This window comes from Eubalaena glacialis, chromosome 12, assembly GCF_028564815.1.
Source record: "Eubalaena glacialis isolate mEubGla1 chromosome 12, mEubGla1.1.hap2.+ XY, whole genome shotgun sequence".
NCBI lineage: Eukaryota > Metazoa > Chordata > Mammalia > Artiodactyla > Balaenidae > Eubalaena > Eubalaena glacialis.
In genome coordinates this window covers 68,307,869-68,334,286 of record NC_083727.1, presented here as the reverse complement: position 1 = coordinate 68,334,286, position 26,418 = coordinate 68,307,869, and the positions used below count along the sequence as shown (strand labels likewise).

The 26,418-nt window shown below is 40.4% G+C and overlaps 1 protein-coding gene across 1 annotated transcript in view; it reads right to left on the bottom strand.

The window, feature by feature from the left end:
* The window catches only part of MDN1 (midasin AAA ATPase 1), a 153,538-nt gene that overhangs the window by 125,516 nt on the left and 1,604 nt on the right, over nucleotides 1-26,418 (bottom strand). Inside the window, exons 2-8 of the mRNA XM_061206786.1 lie at nucleotides 20,058-20,284; nucleotides 8,757-8,981; nucleotides 8,294-8,401; nucleotides 8,021-8,213; nucleotides 4,835-5,077; nucleotides 4,462-4,593; nucleotides 1,533-1,636 (exon numbers count right to left, since the gene is read on the bottom strand). Coding sequence (XP_061062769.1) covers nucleotides 1,533-1,636; nucleotides 4,462-4,593; nucleotides 4,835-5,077; nucleotides 8,021-8,213; nucleotides 8,294-8,401; nucleotides 8,757-8,981; nucleotides 20,058-20,284 — 1,232 coding nt within the window. The remainder of the gene's footprint in view (nucleotides 1-1,532; nucleotides 1,637-4,461; nucleotides 4,594-4,834; nucleotides 5,078-8,020; nucleotides 8,214-8,293; nucleotides 8,402-8,756; nucleotides 8,982-20,057; nucleotides 20,285-26,418) is intronic.

Here is a 26,418-nt window from a genome sequence, read left to right as displayed (position 1 = left end):
AAAACCTAATCCAAGACCAATAGCACTAAAAATAAGTTCACTGCTTATTACCAAAAGTGACAGTACCTAAAATTATTTAAAATGCCCAGAAGAGAAGGAATATTCATTAAACACATACTCTGGGCAAGCCATGGGCTTACACCTAAGCCATGTAATTTTATCTTCACAACAACTGCCCTGAGGGGATGATGCCCTTCTTTTCTTCTAACTGTAAGGAAGAGAAGGAGAGTAATGTCCCTCGCTCACTCAACTATGACTACAATGGCAAAGCCAAGAACTGAACTCAAGTTTGTGTGGCATACTTCTATGATGTCCCAGGACCTTCTGGGAAATGTATCTAGCAGGAAAGAACTTCACCATCGCTGTGAATAAAATCAGGGTCTATTAAAACTAACAGGGCCTAGCAAGGTCTTCCTTAGAACTGTTAGCTCTGCATTCCATCTGGAAGTGAATGTTCACAGAGGTACAGTAAACAGTAATATAATCACTAAATACAATGTGGCATTATTTTCACTCTTGGGCATTTTAAGACCTTAGAGAAGCTGTACAGTTATAGACAAGTAGTAGAAAATAAACCACTGCCTTCACATTATTTTAAAAAGTAGATAGGGACATATACTAAGTTTGCTTAGGTTTTATTCCTTTGTTGATGCTTATATTCAATTTATTTTTTTAAATGCCTTAAGTCTACATGGCTTCATCATCATCACCATCATGGCTGGGCACTTACTATGTGACAGGTCTTTAGTCACTTCACCTAACCTTCATAACTTACACCAAGTTGTAAAGCAGGTGTTATTGGCCCCATCACAATCAGTCAAGCAAGGTACACACAGGTAAAGTGCCAGTGTCAGGACTCAAACCCAGGGCTATCTGAAAACAGTCTCATCTCTGATTATGTTTGAAAGCATGAAAACAAGACAAAGTTTTTTAAGACTGGTTACTTATTTTTAAGTGGGGGAAAAAAGAACCACTTTTACTTTCTAAATTAATTATCTCCATTAAAAATAGTCAGGAAGGGGCTTCCCTGGTGGCGCAGTGGTTGAGAATCTGCCTGCCAATGCAGGGGACACGGGTTCGATCTCTGGTCCAGGAAGATCCCACATGCCGCGGAGCAACTAAGCCCGTGTGTCACAACTACTGAACCTGTGCTCTAGAGCCCACAAGCCACAACTACTGAGCCTGCGAGCTGCAACTACTGAAGCCCGTGTGCCTAGAGCCCATGCTCCACAACAAGAGAAGCCACCACAGTAAGAAGCTGCGCACTGCAACAAAGAGTAGCCCCCGCTCACTCCAACTAGAGAAAGCCTGCGTGCAGGAATGAATACCCAACACAGCCAAAAATAAATTAAATTAATTAATTTAAAAAAAAAAAGTCAGGAATAAGAATGTTGAATCTATCATCACTGCTAACTAACCTTGCTTAAAATGGGCCCAGAGAACTCTATTCCAAGACTTTTGTACTCAGCACTCTAGCATGTGGACTTAGGAAGAGGCTCCATCGTGGGAATAGAAGGGTTAATGGGACATACCTCCTGGTTGCAAAGAACTGAAATCCAGGAGCCACTTTCAGACAGTCACCTTGGCCAGGAATCAAGAGCTCTCCATTCTCCAAGAGAGGGATCAGCACGGAAACCTAAATCACAAAACCCCAGTGATAAAGCTATTAAGACAGAAGTAACAAACAAGAAAGCAAAAAAACCCTCTCGCCAAATGATGAACACGTCCTTAAAGGAAACCCTACTTCTCACAGCATGAACTGGGGTCAAATGCCAGGTGGGAATACTGGAGCCACCTACACTCCAGCAGAGCAACTTATTCATTCAGCATTCACTGAGTGCCTACTATGGACCAGAATCAAGCAAGACAGGAAAAATCCAGACGTGACTGAGGCTTTACAGCCTAGAGTCTGACGGGAGACAGCCATGCAAACTACCATACAGCATGATCGGTGTGACCCCCAAGGGGTGTACAAAATGATACGTGAAGACAGAGGGTGGCTGTAGATCAGTGTGGAGTAGTTTAGAAGCAGGGCAGTGAAGCCATTCTAGAGGTAATGATATTCACTGAGTCTGAAAGTATGAAGAGGAATCAGCCTGGTTTGTTGGGAGAGCAATGGCACATTTACTCTAGGCAAAAATATTCAAATGGATAAAAATGTATATGCCTAAGAGCATGGCATGAGAGGACTCTTATGGTTAGGGCAGAACATGCATATGAAGTAGTGGAAAAATACTAGGCTTAGAGATAAATGATAAAAGGCCTTCTGTGCTGAGCTAAGGAGTTTGAATTTTTTTCATGAAGTTGTTGAGAGGATTTTAGTCTGGAGAAAAACCTATTTTTTACTTTAGAAAATGAACTGTGCAACAATATGGAAGATAAACTAAAAGAGAGCCAGACTGGAGGGAAAGAAGCGAAAAAGGACACCATTCAGGTAACAAAGGTAAGATGGCAGGATAGATTAGATAGACAGATAGATAAAAATAAGAAGGCCTGTGCTAAGGCAGTGGGCTAGGAGGGAACAGAAAAAGAGATAAGGAAAAAGTACTAAGCAATATCAGACTAAGTGAATGGGGGACTAGAGGAAGGAGACACATCAAAGTTCTGGCTTGGTAACCATGTGGCAGGAAAGGCTGTTGCAGGAAAGAGCAGATAAGGTTCATTTTGAACATCCTGAACCTGTACCTGCTAAGGAACATCCAAGTAGAGATTTTTCAAGAAAAGTATGGACTAGACATATAGGTCTAGGGGATGTGAGTTTATAGAAGTTTGAGGAAAAAAAAAAACAGTAAGAAGAACAAAGAGCCAAGGAAGAAGGTTCTAAAATATCAAGGTAATTTTATTAAGCATCCTTATTTCATACATGGCTAGGAGATGAAAGGAAAAATATTATAGGGGCAACTCCAAGATAACTCCGAAACTTGAAACAAAAGACAACCCTTCTGAATGAGATCTATAAAAGCTACCTTAAAATAGTAATTAGTTAGCAATTAGCTGAGAAGTTCTGGAAATAACAAAATAATAATCAAGGGTCCAGGTATGTTTTAAAATAAACACAACTTCACTATAATGATGATGAAGTTTAAATCAACTGAACAGCATACCCTCTGGAACCAAATGTATTGATAGTAACAGAAGGGGGATGGTCTACACAAAATGGAACTCAAAGTACAAGAATTTTCTGATGTTTACCAGACGTTGCCCAAGGAAGATCAAGACAGAAACTAACAGTTTGGTCTTGAAATCTGGACTTGGTCATCAAAGAATGTACTTGGCTATGGCAAAGGGATAGATCCCTAGGCTTCATCATGACCTGAATGGAATATCCCTTATGTTCATCTACCTTATTTGGCTCAAATTCTATGATTCATAACCCTAATGACTTCCCAGGTACCCTGATGTCTGAAAAAAACTGCCCAGGAAAGAGAGCTATAGAAAGCGCTAAGACTCAACAAATACTTTTAAGTTGGCCTTGCAGTTTATAATTCAGTTTTATTTTTAAGTCTCATTGGTAGTAGTCATCCTTGGCTCTGGGCTTCTTAAGAAATCTGAGTTTCCAGCCCTATAAAACTGAGCATTAAAATCTTAGAACATGGTGGTCAAACTAAGCCAATAACCCCATTACATCTTTACCTCACTAGACTCTAAAATATGTGTGTGTCATAAGACACACACATATTTATAGCCCCTCCTTCCCCATACATTTCCCTAAACCTAAAGACCTTTCCCACCTCTCCTTCCCCCTCCCCCCTCTCTGTCTCCTCTCTCTCTCCAATCCAAGAGGGGAAAGTCCATATACAGGTAGCTTTAGGGTTCATGGTAAAAGAAAATTAAAACCAATCTCAGGAAAATCTACCCAAAGGAAGATTTTTTTTCATTCTGCAATACATTTTTTTGGTCATAGTTTACAGAATACAGAAGAAACATGGACTGCCTCCATAGCTAAATTTTACACACATATAAAAGTGATCTTTTTGAAGTCAAAAATATACATCCAGTTTATTTCCCTTAATGGAACAAAGACAAGCAGGCTCTTATTATATCATCTCTTCTTTCATCTGTCCTCAGCCCACTGCTCTACAAATGCCATAGCTAGGGAGCTGGGTCTCCAAGTTCTCCATGTATATGCAGCATGGCTTAAGATGTTTCCCACCAAGCCTATTCTCGGAAAGTCTGTGAAATTGGTCACATTTTCAACTAAAGGAGGAAAAAAAACTACTGTGAAATTGATCACATATTCAACTATTAAAGGAAACAGTACAGCAGAATTTTAATAATTTTCTATCAAACAAGAGATCAGCCCAGTAATCCAAGAACTCAAACCAGATTAGGTAGGTAACCAACATACCATCTCTAATGAAATACCTATGTTGTTTAAATAATCCCCCAGAATCACTATTAACACAATTCTCATTCTCTTCAAAGACAAGAAATTAGCGAGTTACTAGGGAGGTGACATACCACGTCCAAGGGGGCATAGTCAATATCCTCCAGAAGGATCCAGTGTCCATTTGTGGCTGCCTGTGTCAGGGTGCCAGGCTGCCACACAAACTCTCCTGGGACATCTGTGCAGCGATACATTCCCAACAGCATCTGCAAAAAGAAGACAAAGTAATTACTGAAGCCACACACCTGAGGAGCCAATGCTACATCCTGCGATTAGTTCCATTAAACTTCCACAGGGTTATAACAGGTACCTGAGGTTTTACAGCGTGGTCCCCTCAGTTATGAGGAAGACCAATAACTATTCTCATATTCTCTTAGCAAAAACAATATTTTAATGCAAATATTCACAAGTATGCTCACCAACCAAAATCTGCCATTTCTTACTTACCTTACTGTCAGTCTGATCTCCAAGCTGGACTTTGAGAAGCTGAGGGGGCTTCCTTCTACCTGTCATTGCAGCTAAATGTTCAACTAAGGAAGTTTTCCCACATCCAATTGGTCCTTCCAACAACACAGCATTCTGAGAAGCCACTGCCATAGCCAGGGTCTGAAGATTTTTGCAGACTGACTCAACCAGCACGTAAGACCTAAAGGCCAGCTCCTGTTCCCGAGAAGAACTCCTACTACTGGCCTATGGAGGCAAGTGAAAAATAAAAGGCATATCAAGAAGAGTCTTTCCACCAAAGGGCACAGGTTAATTTCTACAACAGTGCTTCCACCGACTTTTACATAAACCTCTGCGAATAAATTGGTAGTACAGGACCTATAATAACAACAAGTATGTTATCCAAAGTAAGGATCTGACTTTTTCACTTTCCTTTCTCCCCACTACTCCAACTCTGGGGAGAAGGGTGGGAACTCACTAACAAATTTAAGAAAAAGTCTCCCAAACTTTAAGAAGCCACAGAGATATGGCAACATATGTATATGTGTAACTGATTCACTTTGTTGTAAAGCAGAAGCTAGCACACCATTGTAAAGCAATTATACTTCAATAAAGATGTTTAAAAAAAAAAAAAAAAAAAAAAAAAGAAGCCACAAAAGTTGACACACAGGGGATGGGAGCAAACCTCATCTCTCATGACTGGATTTTTGTTTTTCTTTATCTTACCATATTCTAGGATTTCACGTCTAAGATCAAGAATGTACAATACACTTATGAGACCATCAGGGGAGTAAGGACACTAAAAGGATACACTATAAAATTGTTCAATTTTTTCCAGGTGTAATAAAGAGTTCTGGGAAATTTTTTTTAAGTCCTTTTTTTCTTTTTTTAAAAAATTTTATTGAAGTATAGTTGATTTACAATGTTGTGTTAATTTCTGCTATACAGCAAAGTGATTCAGCTATACATATATTCTTTTTCATTATGGTTAATCACAGGATACTGAATATAGTTCCCTTATATTATATATACATCCTATATATAATAGTTTGCATAAAGCCCTTTCCTTTTATACACACACACACACATATGTGTACACACAAAGTACAAGCATACCTCAAAGATTTTGCAGGTTGAATTCCAAACCACAGCAATAAACCAAATACCATAATGAAGCAAGTCACACAAAATTTTCGGTTTCCCAGTGCACATACAAGTTATGTTTACACTACACTGTGGTCTATTAAGTGTACAATATAGCTTTATGTCTTAAAGACAATTGTACATACCTTAATTTAAAAATACTTTATTGCTAAAAATGCTAACCATCATCTGAGACTTCACCAAGTTGTAATCTTTGCAATAGTAACATCAAAGACCACCAGTCACAGATCACCATAACAAATATAAATAACGAAACAGTTTTAAATATTTCAAGAATTACCAAAATGTAACACAGAGACACGAAGTGAGCAAATGCTGTTGGAAAAATGGTACCAACAGACTTGCTCAAGGCAGGGTTGCCACAAACCTTGTTAAAAAAAAAAAAAAAAAATGCAATATCTGAGAAGCACAATAAAACAAGGTATGCCTATATATAGGTAAGAAATGATGTGGTATCTGGGAGTTGCTTCAAAACAATACGGTGTGAGGACAGTGTTCAGAAATATAAATGCAACATAACTGATCATGAATTTATAATTACTGAAGCTGAATGATGGGTACATGTGGATTCATCACACTATTTTTTCTACTTTGGAATACGTTTAACATTTTCCATAACAAAAAGTAAAATAATAATAATAATAATGCACCCAATATGTTTAATGGGTAGTTTCAGTTTTGCAAGATGAAAAAGTTCTGGAGTTTGTTTGCTAACAATGTGAATATACTTAACACCACTGAAAAGCACACTTAAAAATGGTAAAGATGGTAAATGTTACATTCATTTTACCACAATTTAAACAAATTTTAATAACAATGGACCTAATATGACACAGAAAAAAGGACCTCTTGGAAAAGTGCAATGATTATTAACTTTTAAGGAATGGTAAATTCTCAAACATAGCTTGTCCCCTAAAGATATGTGAGGACAAAATGAGATTCAGGGCTGGAAGTTCTCGAACTTTTTGCAGAGCTGTTACTCGTAGCAACTGGCAGGCAGGCTGGGCTGTAGCTCCATTCTGCACTTCTGCCCCAGTGCTCTGCCACTGCCACCCAGTATATCAAGCCTACCCCAACCAGAATCCTTCCCTATGTTAAAGTTCTAATGCTCCAAACCTAATCTATGTTAGGAGAGTGGTTAAAAAGGGGTGGGGAGGTCTTCCTGACCAGAGGGAGACACAAGGCGCTTTGGAAATGCTGGCATCTCAGTGCTGGCGACAGAGATACTTAGTTTATGAATAATCATGCAGCTGTACACTTAAGACATGCACTTTTTTATATCTACATCATACTTATCTTTTTAATTTTGTACTTCCCAGATACAAACTGATAGTTCAAGGAATGACTCAGGACTTGTTCCAGGAAGAAAACTGGGTGGGTCTGACCATCAGACAAAGTGACAACTGACTAAAGGCTGCTGGGGAAAAACAGACTGGTTCCCAATGTTCCCAGATTATGGAACCAGACTCTGATTTACAAGACTTTCCAAAGTGTAGTCTGGAGGCACACTCTTGGAAAGGTCATTTGCCAATGGCAGGGGAAGAGTTCACTACAGATGCTAGCCTCTCACACAACAGGCAAAGAGAATATTCTGACAGAAAGAGGCCGGGGAGTTATAGCTGAGCCTAGCCCCATCTCTGCCAAAGGACAGCCCACGGGTCCTAGGCAAGTCATTCTGCCTTAGTTTTACATAAATATGGTATCACAATGTGGGCCACCCAACTTCAAACAGCTGTTGCAGCAAGTAAATGAGGTCATACATGGAAGAGCTTTGCTAAAGTTAAAAGCTTTTGCATAAGCATCATTACAATTTCTGACTTCACACTAAATAGGGACAAAGTGACTATCAAAGAGGAGGGTCCTGGGTGAATTTCTCTTACTCTCTCCTTGAACACTTCTGTAAGTGGAACAGTAATCTGGCAAACTCGATTTGGCTCACACCTAGAACACAGAGCCCAGCCAAGGAAAGATGCACACTCAGTGTTTGGATGGAAGAGGGCACACATGCCACTGCTGTCAACATACCTGCTCTCCAGGGGCTGGCGGCTGCCCAGGCAGCACCACACCACAGACAGCAGTCACCCTGGAGGAGAGGTCAGCTGAAACAAGGTGTCCTTGTAAATACTGCAGCTCCTTCTCCTTACGCCAAAGGGAGGCTTCTGGATTGGCCAACACCAAGGCTTTCTCTAAGTCCTGCAGCTGGGCCTCTTCTAGTAACCTGAGGAAAATGAAGATCTCATCAACTACTCTAACGCCCAGTAAAGCCACATCAAGATCTCCAGGAATGCTCCTGCTTACCTTAACCTAAAATGGATCAGTTCCTCACTATTAAAAATCTTCTTAAGGAATGATAACTTGTGCTCTTCATTCATACAGGTGACCAAAGAAAGACAATTGGCTGTGTACCTGGAGAAAACCAAAGTATATAAACTCAGGACCTGCAGCTGATTCTAAAGAATAAAGAAAATTTGCTAGCCAACTGAACACTAGAAAAGGAAATCTTATAATTAACACAGGGAAGGGTAGAAAACACAAATCAGGCAAAATAAATTCACCTAATGGAACACAAAACAATGGAATTCCACTCATACCATCTGATTTCCCTCTGAAATGACACGTGAAAGGGAATAAGAACCCCACAGGAACCAGAACAAAAATGACGCCTTTTAAAAGGTTTCCCTTCCTTCCTCATGCACACAACTCCAGACTCCCTCAACCATCCCCACACTAGAAGCACAGGAACAGCCCAACAGCTACGCACCAGCGGACCAAGGTGTCATGGCTCCTGAGGAGTGGGATGCACACGCTCCAGTCCCAGAGCTCCCGGAACACAGACTGCTCTTGCTGCAGAAACTTGTAAGCTGCTTCCATCAGGTCCCGGAGCTTCATCCGCCTGCGCCCATACCGGACTGGATTTGCATCTGAGCTCTCTAGGAAGAGTCTTTGAAAGACTGGAGAAGTGTCCTTGAAATACTTCAGGGCAAACCTTCAGAAAGAAAAAGAACTTTCATTGCTTGGTAAGAATATCAAAGTATACATATCCACTTAATGAGACAACGGAACGTAACAGTAACTCCCAAGGGTTTGAGAACCAAAAGAGATGAATGCTTAAAGCCACCTAGTCCTAAGATTATATTCTGCTCAAGTTCAAGAACCAGAATTGCAGCATGAGATATCTAAGAGGAAACAAAAACCACAAGAACTTATCACAAGTGTTTACTACTGAAAATAAACTCATTTTCAACAAATATTTATTGACTCCTCACTATGAGTCAGACACTGTGTTTCAGGCACTGTGTTAAGTCTTGGAGGTACAAAACCAAGAAGATACTTTCCTTGAGGAACTTGCTATCTAGGAAGGAAGAGAGTCACAGAAACAATGAGAGGCACAAAGAAAACAGATTCAACTGAACCTGGGAGAGTCAAGAAGAGATGCTTTGGCTGCACCTTAAAAGATGAAGAGGTGGTCCTCATGAGAGGCAGTAAGATTGGAAAAGAGGGATAAAAAGCTACAAGACATACAGGAAATAATTAACAATGGCAATAGTAAGTCCTTCTGCATCGGTAATTACTTTTAATGTAAATGGTTTACTCACGATCAAAAGACACAGATTGGCTGAATGGATACAAAAAAAAAAAACAGCATCAAACTATATGCTATGTACAAGAAACCCACTTTGGATCTAAGGCTACACATAGGGTGAAAGTGAAGAGATTAAAAAAAAAAAAATTCCATGCAAATGGTAATCCAAAGAGAGCAGGAGTGACTATATTAATATCAGTCAAAACAGACTTTAAATGGGTAGAATAATGAGACAGAAGATCAATAAGGAAACAGAGGACTTGAACAACACTACAGACCAAAGGGCTCTAACAGACACATACAGAATACTCCATCCAGCAACAGCAGAATATATATTCTTCTCACATGCACATGGAACATTCTCCAGGATAGGGCACATGTAAGGACGCAAAACAAGTCTCAACAAACTTTAAAGTACTGAAATTACACAAAATACCTTTCATATAATAATACAAAATATTACAACAGAATGAAACTAGAAAGCAACAGCAGAAGGAAAACTGGAAAATCCTCAAATATGTGGAAATTAAACAACACACTCTTAAACAACCAATGGATCAAATAAGAAGTCACAAGGAAAATTAGAAAGGACCTTGAAACAAATGAAAAGAAAAATACAACACACCAAAACCTATGGGATACAGCAAGAGCAATGATAAGAGGGAATTTTATAGCTACAAACATGTATATTTTCGAAGATCTCAAGCTAACAACCTAACTTTACACCTCAAGTAACTAAAAAAAGAATAAACTAAACCCAAAGCTAACAAAAGAAAGGAAATAATAAAGATTAGAGCAGAGATACAGACTAGAAAAACAACAGGGAAAAAAAATCAACAAAACTAAGCCTTGGTTTTTGAAAGGATCAAGAAAAGTGATACACTCTTAGGTTAACTAAGAAAAAAATAGAAGGCTCAAAAAACAACAGAAATGAAAGAGGGGACATTACGGATGCCACAGAAATAAAATAGACTATAAGGAATACTATGAGGGAATTCCCTGGCAGTTCAGTGGTTAGGGCTCCATGCTTCCACTGCAGGGGGCACGGGTTCGGTCCTTGGTGGGGGAACTAAGATCCCGCATGCCACATGGCGTGGCCAAAAAAAAAACCACACACACACAAAAAAAATTAACAATTGTTGGTACGGGTGTGGAGAAGCTGGAACCCTTGTGCACTGTTGGCAGGATAACATGGTGCAACTCCATGGAAAACAGTACAGAGGTTCCTTTAATAAAAAAAAAAAAATAGGGGGCTTCCCTTCTGGCGCAGTGGTTAAGAATCCACCCACCAATGCAGGGGACACGGGTTCGAGCCCTGGTCCGGGAAGATCCCACATGCCGCGGAGCAACTAAGCCCATGCGCCAAAACTACTGAGCCTGCGCTCTAGAGCCTGCGAGCCACAACTACTGAAGCCCACGCACCTAGAGCCCATGCTCTGCAACAAGAGAAGCTCCCACAATGAGAAGCCAGCGCACCACAATGAAGAGTAGCCCCTGCTCGCCGCAACTAGAGAAAGCCTGCACGCAGCAACGAAGACCCAACGCAGTCAGCCATCCATCCATCCATCCATAAATAAATAAATAAATACATACATACATAAATTTTATTTAAAAAATAATAATAAATAGGGACTTCCCTGGTGGCGCAGTGGATAAGACTCTGTGCTCCCAATGCAGGGGGCCTGGGTTTGTTCCCTGGTCAGGGAACTAGATCCCACGTGCATGCTGCAACTAAGAGTTCACATGCCACAACTAAGGAGCCTGCCTGCCGCAACTAAGACCCGGCACAACCAAATAAATAAATAAATATTTACAAAAATAAAACTAGCATATCTTTTTTTCACCACAAAGCAAACATACTAATTTAATTACAGATTGAAATACAGTGAATCACATGATGCACTTATCCATATGGCCCAGCAATCCCACTTCTAGGTATATAGCCAAAAGAACTGAAAGCAGGGTCTCAAAGAGATTTTTGCACACGCATGTTCATAACAGCACTATTCACAATAGCCAAGAAGTGGAAGCAACCCAAATGTCTTTCGACAAATGAATAAACTGTGGTATATACATACAATGCAATACTGTGTAAAGTTAAAAAGGAAGTAAATCCTGTCACATTCAACAGCATATATGAACCTTCAGGACATTACGCTAAGTAAAGTAAGCCAACCATAAAAGGATAAATACTGTACGATTTCATTTATATTAGATATCTAAAGTAGTCAAATTCACAGATACAGAAAGCAGAATGGTGATTACCCGGGGGCTGGGGGGAAGGAGCACAGGGGAATTGTTTAGAGAGTATAAAGTTTCAGTACTGCAAGATGAAAAACGTCTGGAAATCTGTTTTACAACAATGCAAATATATTTAACACTACTGAATTGCATACTTAAAAATGGTTAAGACGGCAAATTTTATGATTTTTTTTTACCATAATAAAAAAAAGTATGTGCATTTTTAAGAATGAAAATAAACTTTAAAAACTTAAACATACTCTACAGAATTTATGTATACTGCAAACATGGTGATTCTCAGTAGATTCAGGTAGTAAATGATGTAGAAGCACATCCTCGTTGTTTCTACTGTACTCCTTGGCATGTTGAGTAGAAGGAAACCCAGGAAGTGGGAAAAGGAATCAAAGCAAACTCCTCTGTGCCCTGTATGTATTGGTCTACAATGAAAGCTATTGGTTTAGCTCTTTCTGTACTCTCATTACCCCAGTCTACTCTGAAGTGGGACTAGAACAGGGAGTATGTCAACAGTAGGTATTATTATCCCAAATGTAAAGCTAAGGAAACTAAGTGGTTAGTTTATTTGCTCAAGGTCACAAAGCTACTAAGTGTAAAGAGGCTATCTGAATCCAGGCTTTCCAACTCCACAATCAGATGTGTGATTCAGTTGCTCTACTACAGACATGAAGAAAGTGGATTCATCAAGAGTTGGAGTTTTCTAGATAGATAAGAACACTGAACCGACAGACAAAAAAGTAGATATTAATAGAAAGACAGCAACCATAAGGTCAAAAATAGAATTTTAAGCCACATAAGGTACAAACTGGAAAGAGCTGATTAACAGGAAGAAAGAATTGGCAGTCCCAGTGAAGAGAAAGGCTAGTGTGTTGAGTGAACTAGTCAGGTAGGAGACGGCAGTCTGGGAACGGAGCGTTTGAGCCAGTGACTTGTAAGGTGGTGGTGCACATGTGAGCTAGACCCAGGGTGTGACCACTGCAGTGAGCAGGGTAGGTGAAATGAACACAGAAGTCCACTGGAGATTAACTAGCCAAGGAACAACAGAGTCAACAATGCATGGATATTCCAGGTGTGACACAGGAGCTGGGGTGGGGAAGAAGACGATGGGCCGGTTGCCAAGTTCTTCAAAGAAGGAAGAGGAGCTCGGAAGTTCATCAGTGATCACAAGAAAGCAGCAGCAGAAAATAAAGCAGAAGATGGCAGGTGTCATGGCAACAAGAATGTCCAGAAAACTTCACAGAACAGAAAGGAGGACACCCACTAAACATGCAGACTGTGAGGGATGTGGAGGGTGCGATTAAAGACCCCCTTCCCTGTTAAGGACCAACACGGACACAGTATCAAGACCACCGTAAATCAGTGAAGATAAGGAAGCAAAAGTAACATTCAGAGAAGAGGCTAAGTATACAAGGGAGTGTGCAGGTTATGGAGCACACGCAGGGAAAGGGTTTGGGTGAGGGAAGAGGCCTGGATGTCAGTTGGGTGGGACGATACAAAACGAGAATTCAGGAGATGGGTGGGAAGGCTTGGACTTCAATGCGCAAGCCAGGCCAACAGGAATAAAGGCTTTGTACATTAACGCTCATGATATTCTGAAGGAGACTGGACAACTGGGTCTCAGGAGATTCAGCTGTGGGGACTTCCCTGGTGGTCCAGTGGTTAGGACTCCCCGCTACCACTGCAGGGGGCACCGGTTCAATCCCTGGTTGGGGAACTGAGATTCCGCATGCCGAGCAGCACAGCCAGAAAAAAAAAAAAAGATTCAGCTGTGGCCTGGAAGAGAGACATGGCAGCTGTGGTGGGAGGCTGGTCGTCCACTAGCTCATGGGCAGCTGGTGTTGGCAGTGCACGTGGAACCAATGGGCAGCAACAAACATGTAGGAGATAAGCAGTAACCCAGTCATCAACCCGACCCAAGAGGTCTTTGAGGATAAGGGGAAATGAACAGAGTGGACTGGCAATGGCTGTAAACCTGTGTAGTAGAAGGCTTCCCCACAGGGGAAAAAGACTGTGGTCCACTGTAAGTATACAAAAGGAGGATGGGTTGATATTCCCTCCTGAACTTAGGTGACTACAGCACCCTTTTCTCTAGAGACCCATCATTTTCAGAAAGTGCTCTAAAATTCTGATCCAGGCAGTGATGGATGGACCAGTAAAGCATACTTAGGCAGAGAATAACATGATCAGATGTTTCCCTGGAGAATATTCGAAGTCTATGGAGAATGGTCTCTTTCCTGGGATAAAACAGAGTCGTAAGGTCTAAAATGCAACAAGAAACACTATCCAGTTAAACGTCTAATCTTGGATCAGCCACTTACTTGGGCAACTCAGCATCTAAAAGTAAGACCTGTGGTCCAGTTCTGGCTCTGACACTTAGAACAACTTAGTTAACTTAGTCAACCCTCTAAAATTTGAAATGGGACTAAGAGTGCCTGAATATGTCACAGTACAAAGATTAAAAAGATAATGTTTATCTACTTACTTAAATACTCTAAAGCCTGTATAAATATGTGTTATTACTAAAATACCACTATTCTGTTCCAAAATCCACACTCCTAATTCCCATGGCAGATCCACAGATTTTCATGCCCAAGGATGTTCAATGTCACGTTATACATCAAAAATTCAAAAACAACCTAATTGCCCAACAAACGGATAAGAAGTGGTAAAATACTACACAACTTTTAAAACAACTTTATTTACTGATGCAAAGATGTCCATATGTGACTAAATTTAAAAACAAGATGCAAGTTAAAAATTATAATATGTGTTTTTATTAAAATTAGTATATAGTCAAATGTTTGTTTTTAGATTTTATTAAAATTTTATTGTGAAAATATGCGCACAAATGTTCTAAAATTTGCTGTGGGGACTGTTGCACATACCTGTGAATATACTAAAAACCATTGAATTGTACACTTATGTGGTACATAAACTACATCTCAATAAAGCTATTTTTAAAATGTGTGCACGTAAATATATCAGTGTGCACACTCTCAGATGGGTGCAAGAGTAAGAAAAAGAAAAGGGATTTGGGAGGAAACATACCAAACATAGCAGTTATCTCTGGAGAGTAGGATTTCAGGGTGGAGAGAGAGGACCTTTTGCTTTTTACGATTCTGTATTATTGAGTGTTACTTGAATGTATTGCTTTTGTAATTAAAAGAGGATGTTCTTTTCCTCAGAAGAATGCCGCCAGAATAAGTAAAATAATTCTTGAAGGGGGAAAAAAGTCTAAAATTAAGTGTGTGTTACCTTTACAACATTCCTGAACACAGTTTTGAAGCAGAGGTTTATAAAAGCATAACTACTTTTGGTCCCTCATTCCACCCTATGCCAGCCTGATTTCAGCATGATTGTCCATATATATACAGCACTTTACACATGAAGCATGCTCTACCATAGCATTCCACCTGCTATTGTTCACAAAAGACCATTACTAGGCCCACCTATTATTGCTCTTTCCAATCAAAGACATAGCACTAATGTGGATCCACATGTCCAGGACAAACTGACAGCGAATGTGAAACTGAAGCCAAGAAATTAACCCAGTACAACCCAAAGGAACTTCGGTGATTACCGTAGTTCCCCCTTATCCACGGGCGATGGGTTCCAAGACCCGGAGTGGATGCCTGTCACCACGGATAGTACTGAACTCTATACACACTTTTTTCCTATACATACACGCTTATGATAAAGTTTAATTTATAAATCGGGCACAGAATATCCAAATTGTCAGCAACACTACTCCTGTGCTTTGGGGCCATTATTAAGTAAAATAAAGGTTACTTGAACACAAGCACTTTAATACCACAACACAGATGGCTACTAAGTGACTAGTGGGTGGGTAGCAAATACAGCATGGATATGCTAGAGAAAGAGATGACTCATCCCGGGCAGGACAGCACAAGATTTCATTATACTACTCAGAACAGCATGCAACTTAAAACTTATGAACTGTTTATTTCTGGAATTTTCCATTTAATTTTTTTGGGTATGATTGACTTCAGGTAACTGCAACCACGGGAAACAAAACCACAGATAAAGGGGGACTGCTGTATTCTTTCCCTCCTGGGAGTATAAATATAATCATTAGCTATAACATGCTGTTCAGATCAAGTTCTGTGTAAATCAGTCAACAAATACATGAATGGCTCAAACAGGATGAGTGGGCAGCACCACAAAGTAGAAAAAAAGAGCATGGGCTTTGGAAGCAGCTAACCTAGGACTGAATTCCAGCTCTGCCACTTTCTAGCAAAGGGACTCTGGGCAAGTTATTTAGCATCTCTGAGCCTCAGTCTCCTCATCTGGAAAATGGGAATAACACCTAACCTCTGAGGGTTGGAGACAATGCCCATAAAATGCGAGAGTGGTTTGTAGTCCTCATCATTAATGAAAGGCAGTTTCCACAAGATTTGCATGCCATGGTTGAAAGGACAGTGTGTTAAAGGGACTCGCAAGGACCAGAGAGAGGGGAGAAACAAGAAAGGGGGAGCAAACTAAAAAAGCAAAGAACTAAAAGGTGCAAAATATAAGAGTAAAGTACAATCAGAACTTAAAAGTAAGGTTACACTCCTGAGAGAACACTAAGGGGGAAAAAAAAAATCAAAGCTACAGCTGAAAAAATCCAGGAACACAAGAATGGAAAGTTAGGAACAGAATTAGATGATTTTTCAAAAATAGAACTTTGAAACCTAAACTAGTGTATCAGAATAGAGAAAGCATCAACAGACCAGGAGTGTTCTCACAGAGTCCTGCTAAAGAATCTGCCAAAGAGTAAAAAATGCATTCAAGGACTGCAGATGTAAAAACTGTAATGAACAAAAAACAACAAAATGGTAATTATGTGAGGTGAAGGATGTGTTGACTAATGTTACTATAGTAAACATTTCACAATACGTGTATCAAATCGCCACACTGTACACCTTAAACTTACACAGTGTTATCGGTCAATTATATCTCAAAAAAGCTTAGGGAAAGGGGGGCCAGTAATGAACAACTAGCATAAGCAAGGGAATAAAAAGAAATACCTTGTTACTACTGAGACACCCGATGGAAACTCCAAATAGGTACACACCCTGGCCTCAGAAAGAGGTGTGAACCCGAAAATGAATGTCATTAGGATCCAAGGGAGCCTGACTGGGAGCCTCTCCAGTCTCTCTTTTCTAGATTTTCATCCCCATCTCATCTCTCATCTGTTCATTCTTCCACTCCTCACTCTTCCTCCACAATCTGCACAGTACGAAACCTTCTCTAACTTCCAAGAGGATAACACACTCATTTTTCTTAGTTTAATGATTTCCATGCTTCCCTTAAGTATTTGGCTCACACCTCTATTAATGTATTGTATCCTATTGTTTGCAAATACAGAAACTCATTACGTTGGACTTTCTCACCCCCATGATGTGGCCCAGAGCTTAAAGGGAGGACTCATATTTACCTACTGAATAAATGACTGCAGCCTATCTAAATATATTAGGTATATTCCTAATACATTAGGTAAATTCCCAAACAGGAAATTTAGAGCACGAGCCAAACTAATCAGCTACATTTCTTAAAACTAAAAATCAAAATCCCATTCCACATCACTACCTATATAGTTCATTTCATATCATGCATTGACTCATCATTTACACACACTTACACATGGTGCTTTTTTTTTTCTTCCTTGTTTTTAAGTTACTCCACCACGGGCACCTTTGTAGCTGCATTATATAATTTCTGGAACAAGGTGGGAACATAAGTAAAATATACTGCCTTGGCAAAAAGAAAAGAAAAAGTAGGAGTGTGCCTCACATTCATTGAATATGAACATAAAATCTGAAGCTGATGGGAAAGCAGATGTAGCCAATCCATCATTTTAATGATTCCCAAGCACAGTCCTAGAGCACTCTACCACTAAGGCTTAAGAGAAGTGGGGTTGAAGTCACTCACGCGTCAGTCCTACAGGGTAAGCACAGGACAGTCAGCACACCCTGTGAAACTGTACCACAGTCAAGCACACCTAAGTGATTAAAGCTCCCAGTGAGGCCACAATCCAGATCCTCAATCAACCCAGAGGATAAGCTCCTGATACCTCATACGATGGTGATCTTTAACTTTGCTGTATATGTTTTAGTCCCATCAAACTGGGCCCATTTTTTTTTTTTGCTACTCTTTTAGAAAAGCTCACACAAATTATGGTTTCCCCAAGCCTTCATTTCTTATTACCTCATCCAAGGACCAGACTAGAGATTATACTTCCAGGAAAGCCAAAGTGTACTTATTGTGTTGACGAAGACTAATAATAAGAGATGCTCTACTGAGTGAAGTAAGTCAGACAAAGACAAAATATCATCTGATATCGCTTAAATGTGGAATCTAAAAAAATGGTACAAATGAACCTATTTACAAAACAGAAATTGAGTCACAGATGTAGAAAACAAACTTATGATTACCAAGGGGGAAAAGGGGGAGATAAACTGGGAGACTGGGATTGACATATACACGCTACTGTATATAAAAGATAACTGATAAGAACCTACTGTAGGGCTTCCCTACTGGCGCAGTGGTTAAGAATCCACCTGCCAATGCAGGGGACACGGGTTCGAGCCCTGGCCCAGGAAGATCCCACATGCCGCGGAGCAACTAAGCCCGTGCACCACAACTACTGAGCCTGCGCTCTAGAGCCCGCGAGCCACAACTACTGAGCCCGCGTGCCACAACTACTGAAGCCCGTGCGCCTAGAGCCCATGCTCCGCAACAAGCGAAGCCACCGCAGTGAGAAGCCTGTGCACCGCAACGAAGAGTAGCCCCCGCTCACCACAACTAGAGAAAGCCTGTGCAGCAACAAAGACCCAACGCAGCCAAAATAAATAAATAAATAAATAAGTTTATGGGGAAAAAAAGAAAAAGAACCTACTGTATAGCACAGGGAACTCTATTCGGTCCTCTGTAATGACCTATATGGGAATGGAGTCTGGAAGAGAGTGGATATATGTATATGTATGGCTGATTCACTTTGCTGTACAGCAGAAACTGACACAACATTGTTAACCAACTATACTCCAATAAAAAAATTAATTAGGACTTCCCTGGTGGCGCAGTGGTTAAGAATCAGCCTGTCAGGGCAGGGGACACGGGTTCGAGCCCTGGTCCAGGGAGATCCCACATGCCGCGGAGTAACTAAGCCTGAGCATTGCCAACTACTGAGCCTGCGCTCTGGAGCCCACGTGCCACAACTACTGAACCCGCGTGCCTAGAGCCTGTGCTCTGCAACAAGAGAAGCCACCAGGATGAGAAGCCCGCGCACCACAATGAAGAGTAGCCCCCGCTCGCCGCAACTAGAGGAAGCCTGCACGCAGCAACGAAGACCCAACGCGGCCAAAATCAATTAATTAATTAATTTTTTTAAAAAGATGCTCCTATAAGTACACAGAACATTATTCATGTTTAGAGTTAAAGTCCTTTACCTTCTCAATTGAAAAACCCCTGACACTCATTTAGCTGCCTCTTTTGACTATTCCACACAAACCTATCATTTTGAGAAAGCCTGGTGCAGTGGCACATGCCTATAGCCCCAGCTACTCGGGAGGCTAAGGCAGGAGGATGGCTTGGGCCAGGAGTTCCGGGCTGCAGGGCGCTATGCCAACTGGGCGTCCGCACTAAGTTCAGCATTATTGGGGTGACCTCGTGGGAGCGGGGGACCATGAGGTTGCCTAAGGAGGGGTGAAGCAGCCCAAGTTGGAAAGAGAGCAGGTCAAAAGAGAAATGCATCAGAATCCAGTTCTAATACAACTTCTTATCGCCCTTTGGATGTGGATAGATTTACAGAAAGTTGGGACACTAGAGCTCTTGTAACCCACTCACTTCAGCTGTTCCAGCAAGCAAGAATCTCACCCATCTGAAATGGATGCTGTAAGAGCCTCAGCTAAAACTCATTTAGATCTGCCTTATATGCATGTCTTGCCAGGTGACAGAATCCTTGAGGGCAGGGAGATATCTTGGTTATATTTTCCAGACCTGTCTTGATGGTCAAGACTTAAAACCTAGTAAATGGTCACTGAACTGAGCTGGATAAACGGCTTCTGCTGTGACTATTTTTATAAAATAGTACCACTCCTCTCTCCCCTTTCTGAATTTCCCCTCTTCTCTTCATCTCAGCTCAGACTCCTCCTTACTTCCCAGGAGAGAGTAGGTTCTACCACCTCAAGGAGAAACGTGAAGAATAAAACTGTTACTCACGGGAGGACGTCAGGGTGGTTACCGATGAGTCGGCTCATCGACACACAGAGCCTTTCGTGTAAGTCATGGTTGACTTGGCCCCCAGCTTTGATGGCTTCAGCATTCCTTTCCAGCAAATCCAAAAGGAGAGGGCGCAGCTGGCGGCCAACCAGCACAGCACAGTCCTTATCCAGAAGTAACTGTGCTAAGGTACTCAAGATACACTGGCGATCTTGAGGTGTCCACACCTGAGAGAAAGGCAAAACAAAATTTCTACATAAATGACTTTCATTTCTACTGCTACAGAAGAACAGAGTCCTGGCTTAAAATCAAAATATCCAATTGCCAGACTTCATAACTGAGTTTATCTTATAAAACATGGTGGGGGTTTTTTGGCAATAGAGCATTAGTTAATTGAATGTAAACGCTGTTACAAATAAGTTTCAGTCCACTGGGGTTTGAGGTAAAAAGACTGACACCAGGATTCCATGTAAAATGCTAGATAGCTTCAGCTTCCTTGAAAAGTAATCTGTTTCAGAGTCATAACAGTTTCCAGGGAATCCAGTGTTTCCCCCAATGCCTTTGTCTTGGAGGAAAACAGGAATTAAATGAGAAAAAAATAAAGTGCAGTTAGTATGCAAAACTGCCAACTCTCTTGAGGAAAGAATAAAGATAAGAAATCAGTTCCTGGAAATGAATGATGATATATCCCCATGAAGGCTTCAGATTTTAATTAATAAACAAGACAGATCCAAAGCAGACAGCCACACTTTGATATGCAAGATGAAATAAACCACAAAATTCTAGTGCCTGGGCTCAGTATGTCCATAACCATAAAAAGGAAAACTGAAAAGTATGCAAAAGGTCTCATATTGCTTGTCTGTATGCAAGTCCACACAACCCTTGCTGCTGGGCAATGTGACAATGGGTTTAAATTGCCTGAGGCATATACCCTCTGACCCAGCAAGCCCAAGGCTATGAATTTATAGCCTAAAGACTTTGACACTAAATGGTTATCTATAAGAGCACAGCTTGAGCACAACCTAAATACCATATTCAAAAATATAATAATTTTTTCCAAAGTTCCAAAGTTGTACTTGTAGGTAGTGTTAATAATTTATTCCATTTTATTACTTACTAGTGTTTCACCATATGAGCATACCACAACTTGTTTATCCTCTCACATGTTAACAGATATTTGCACTGTTTCCAGCTATCATCAATAAAGCTACCATGAACATTCATGTACAAGAGACTGATGGACATATGTTCATTCTTCTCTTTTTTTTGGTTTTTGGCCACGCTGCACAGCGTGTGGGATCTTAGTTCCCTGACCAGGGATCCAACCCGAGGCCCCCCCAGTGGAAGCATGGAGTCTTAACCACTGGACCACCAGGGAAGTCCTTCATTACTATTTTTTTTTTTTTTTTTAGTGAAGTATAGTTGATTTACAATGTTTCAAGTGTACAGCAAGTGACTCAGTTATATATACATATGTATATATTCTTTTTCAGATTCTTTCCCACTATAGGTTTATTACAACATATTGAATATAGTTCCCTGTGCTATACGGTAGGTCCTTGTTATTTATCTATTTTATATATAGTAGTGTGTATCTGTTAATCCCAAATTCCCAATGCCTCCACCCCCCCCATATTTTCGTTACTCGTAATCTTTTTATCACCAAAGAGTGAGATTCCTGGGTCACACAGTAACTGTATGCTCAACTTGATAATACACTTTTGGCCACGCCGCACGGCTTGCAGGATCCTAGTTACCCAACGAGGGATCAAACCCGGGCCCTCGGCAGTGAAAGCACGGAGTCCTAACCACTGGACCACCAGGGAATTCCCTAAACTTTTATTTTTAATTAAAAAAAAAATTTTTAGGACTTCCCTGCTGGCGCAGTGGTTAAGAATCCTCCTGCCAATGCAGGGAACACAGGTTCAAGCCCTTGTCCGGGAAGATCCCGCATGCCATGGAGCAACTAAGCCCGTGCACCACAACTACTGAGCCTGCGCTTTAGAGCTCGCAAGCCACAACTACTGAGCCCGCATACCACAACTACTGAAGCCCGCACACCTAGAGCCAGTGCTCCGCAACAAGAGAAGCCGCCGCAATGAGAAGCCCACGCACCACAAGGAAGAGTAGCTCCCGCTCGCCGCAACTAGAGAAAGCCCGCGCGCAGCAACAAAAACCCAATGCAGCCAAAAATAAATAAATATAATAAATAAATAAATAAAATTTTAAGAAATTTTTCAATGTTTAACAGAAGTTGTTTTCCAGAGTATCTGCACCATTTCACATCCCCACCAGCAATATTTGAGGGCTTCAGTTGCTACATAACTTCACCAGCACATAGTATTATCAGTCTTAATTTTAGCCATTCTAGTGGAGGTGGAGTGGTATATGGTATGAAGTATTTAATAGCCATTCATTTATCTTCTTTTGTGACATATTTATTCAAATCTTTTACCCATTTTTAAATCGGGTTGTTCCTTTATTAACTCTGATGGTGTTTGTAGATCCTCTATATCAGCTTGAGGAAGTTTTGCTCTATTCCTATCTTGTTTTTGTCTACTTCTTGAGTGAGCTTTGGTAATTTATATTCTCTGAATGCTCCTGTCATCTAAATTGTCTAATTTATTGGCATAAAATTTTTCATATTAGTTACTTATTTTTTTATTCTTTTCAAACTCTGTAATGGTGGCCTTCTTTCATTCCTAATAGTTTGGATTTTTCCCTTTTATTCTTGGTCAATCTTTTCAAAGAATCAACTTCTGGTTTCACTGGTTTGCTATATTGTTTGTCCATTTTCTATTTCATTCGTTTTCACCGTTATCTTTATTATTTTCTTCCTTCTATTTATTTTGCGTTTAATTTGCTTTTCTTTTTCTAATTTTCTAAGGTAGAAGCTTAAGATATATCACTAATTTTAAACCATTTTTTCCAAATATAAGAACTTAATGTCATAAATTTCCCTCTAAATGTTATGAATTTCCTTCTAATTGTTGTTGCCTGCAACCCACAAATTGTTTAAGCTATCATACAGTTCAAAATATTTTCTGATTCTCCCAGTGATTTCTTCTTTAGCCATCAGTTTCTTTTAATTTTCTTATTTAATCTCTAACATTTAGGGATTTTTCCCAGCATCATTTTGAGGGTTTATCCCCCTAATTTAATCTCATTGGGGTAACTGAATATGCCTTGTATGATTTCAATTCTCCCAAATTTGTTGAGACTTGTTTAATAGCCCATCTTATGATCTATCTTGGTGAACGTTCCAGATGTGCAGAGTATGTATTCTGCAATTACTGGACACAGCATTCTATAAATGCCAGTTAGGTCAGGTTTGTTGATGGTGTTCAAGTCTTCTATATCCTTACCGATCTTCTGTATTTGTACTATCAGTGACCGAGGCTAGAGTGTTAAAAGTCTCCAATTATAATTTTGAGTTTCTCTATTTTTCCTTTTCTGTCACTTTTTGATTCATGCATTTTGATATTCTGTTATTAGGTATACATATATTTAGGGTTTCTTTCTTAATTTTGCACTACTGACATTTGGGGCTGGATAATTTCCTTGTTGTGAAGGCTACCCTGTGCACTAGAAGGTGTTCAGCAGCATCCCTGGCCTCTACACTCTAGATGCCTACAGCACACCCCCATCACAAGTTGTGACAACCAAAAAACATCTCTAGATTTGCTCCAGAAAGCAAAATTGCCCCCAGTTGAGAACCAGACTGGGTAAGAAAAAAAAAAATTTCAAAAAGAAAATGGAAATATGATTGACAGAAGATAGTTTCTTTAAAAATTAAAAAAAAAAAAGCAATATTTCATATACCATTTTAGAAAGCTTGGATTTTGATTCTGGAGACAGTGGGGAGCTCTTAGGCAGAATGGCAATAGATTCAGATTTGTCTTATTAATGATAATTTATATTAAATGACCAGAATACGGATGGGAGATAATAGCTAAAGAGAACAGGGGCTTCTTTTTGAAGTAACAAAAGTGTTCCAAAATGGACTGTGGTGACAGTTGCACGTATCTGTGAACAGAGCGAAAACCACTGAACTGTACACTTAAATGGATGAATTATATGGTATGTGAATTACATGCTAAAGCTGTCTTTAAAAAATTCTAATTATAGCTCATATGTATTGACTACTTACTATGGGTCAGGCACTGCGGTAAACTCCTCAAATGCATTATCTAGATCTCATAACAATCTTATTTATAGCAATAATAACAGCAACCACTTTTATAGACAGCACTTACTATATTCTAGGCATCTAATCCTCATAGCAACCCATGAAGTAGGTAAAATTATCCCCATTTTACAGATAAGGAAACTGAAAAATAAAAAAGGGGTAAGGTCACAAAGCTAGGAGCAGAACCAGGAATCCATGTCACAGAATCTGGCTCCAGAGTCCCTGCTTTCAACTACTGTCTGTAACTATTTAGCGGCTACCATATGTAATACGTATCATATCAAGAAACTGAGACTCAGGAGAGTTGAGCAACTTGTGGGAGGACCCAAAGGCAGTTCAATAAAAGAGAACAGAGGGACTTCCCTGGCGGTCCAGTGGTTAAGACTCCGCGCTTCCACTGCAGGCAGTGCAGGTTCGATCCCTGGTCGGGGAACTAAGATCCCACAAACCGAGCGGTGCGGCCAAAAAACAAAACAAAACAAAACAAGAAAAAGAGAGAGAGAATGGATTTGATCTTCAGCCATACTTCAGCCCCAGTACCCACGCATGCTCTTAAGCACTCTGCTCTTCCTCAACATAAACAGTGATCAAGGAAGTAAGATGTGACTCTGTGATTTATAAGAAATACAAATCGGGTCTTCGACCCTATTCCTGGCCGAGTTCCTAAAACCCCTGGAACTTCCTGTGATGAGAGAGAGAGATAAAGGTGTCTTGTTATGTTAATACAGTGAATTGTGGAAAGCCACTAAGATGGGAGCTGGTTGCCAGGAGAACCAATCATGTGATTAGAGTATTGGAACTTTCAGTTCCGTGCCCTCCCCGGAGGGCAGACGGGCTAAAGATGGAGAGTTCAATCACCAACGGCCAGAGATTTAATCAACTGTGCCTATGTAAGGAAGCCTCCATAAAAACCCAAAAGAACATGGTTCAGAGAGCTTCAGGGTTGGTTGTCCTAGTAAGTAAAACATTTCTCTGAGTTCTGTGAGCCACTCTAGCAAATTAATCAAACCCAAGGAAGAGGTCATTGGAACCTCCAATTTATAGCCAGTTGATCAGAAGCACAGGTGACAACCGGTGTGTATGTTGCGGGTGGGAGAAGTCTTTTAGGGCTGAGCCTTTACCCTGAAGAATATGATGCTTTCTGCAGATAAACAGTGTCAGAATTGAGTTAACTGTTAACTAATTGAGTTAACACCAGCTGGTGTCTGAGACTTGCTTGGTGGTGGTGGAAAGAACACCCCCACAGTGCAATTAAGAGTCAGAACTGTAGGATGGTAGCGGTAGTAGGGAGGAAGCGAAAGGAACAGATCCAATACTGAGTAAGGAAAATCAGGAGGACTTGGCTATATGTGACAGAAAAGGAGTGAAAAGGGACAGTGGTGTCACCAGCTGAGATAAAGAAAAAAAAAAGGAAGCACAATCCTAAAAAATTCTTACTTCAGATCCCAAACTCCATGAGAAGCAATGTTTCAAAAACTTTGCTGGGACTTCCCTGGCAGTGCAGTGGTTAGGACTCCGTGCTTTCACTGCAGAGGGCCCGGGTTCAATTCCCGGCTGGAGAACTAAGATCCCACAAGCTGCACAGCTTGGCCAAAAAAAAAAAAAAGCCTTTGCTTTCCAGTAAAAATTATTTTGCTTCCCAAAATAGGAGAAAAATAGAATGACAACACAATCAACTCTTCTCTGAGCGAAAGGCTTGAAACTATTACTGAAAATGGAAAGGAACAAACCTGAAAAACATCTCTCAGATTGGATAGAATCTGAGAGACAGATAACGTGAGACAAAGAAAGGGGAAGAACAGGTGTCCCAATCTCCTTAATTCAACTAAACTTTCGAGTAGCTTTTAAGTTCCTTAGCATTACTATATAGTCTCAGAATCTACCTGAGTGGTTCACACTTCAAAATATCAGATTCTCTTAAAAATGGCTACAAACCATTTTTCTCATTTTACTCCCAATACATAAGCACCAATTTTATATCCAATTACAGCGGAGAATCATAAATAAATCCCCTGTTGTCCATGGTCCATGAGCCCCAGCTTCAGAACCTCTGTTCTAAATGCAAGCCCACTTACAGAAAAATACTTCTAGCCACAATACATAATTCAGGAGCCTGTCACCACAAGCTCAGCTCATATAAACTGATCATCTCTTTCCTTAGTCCAGCCCACC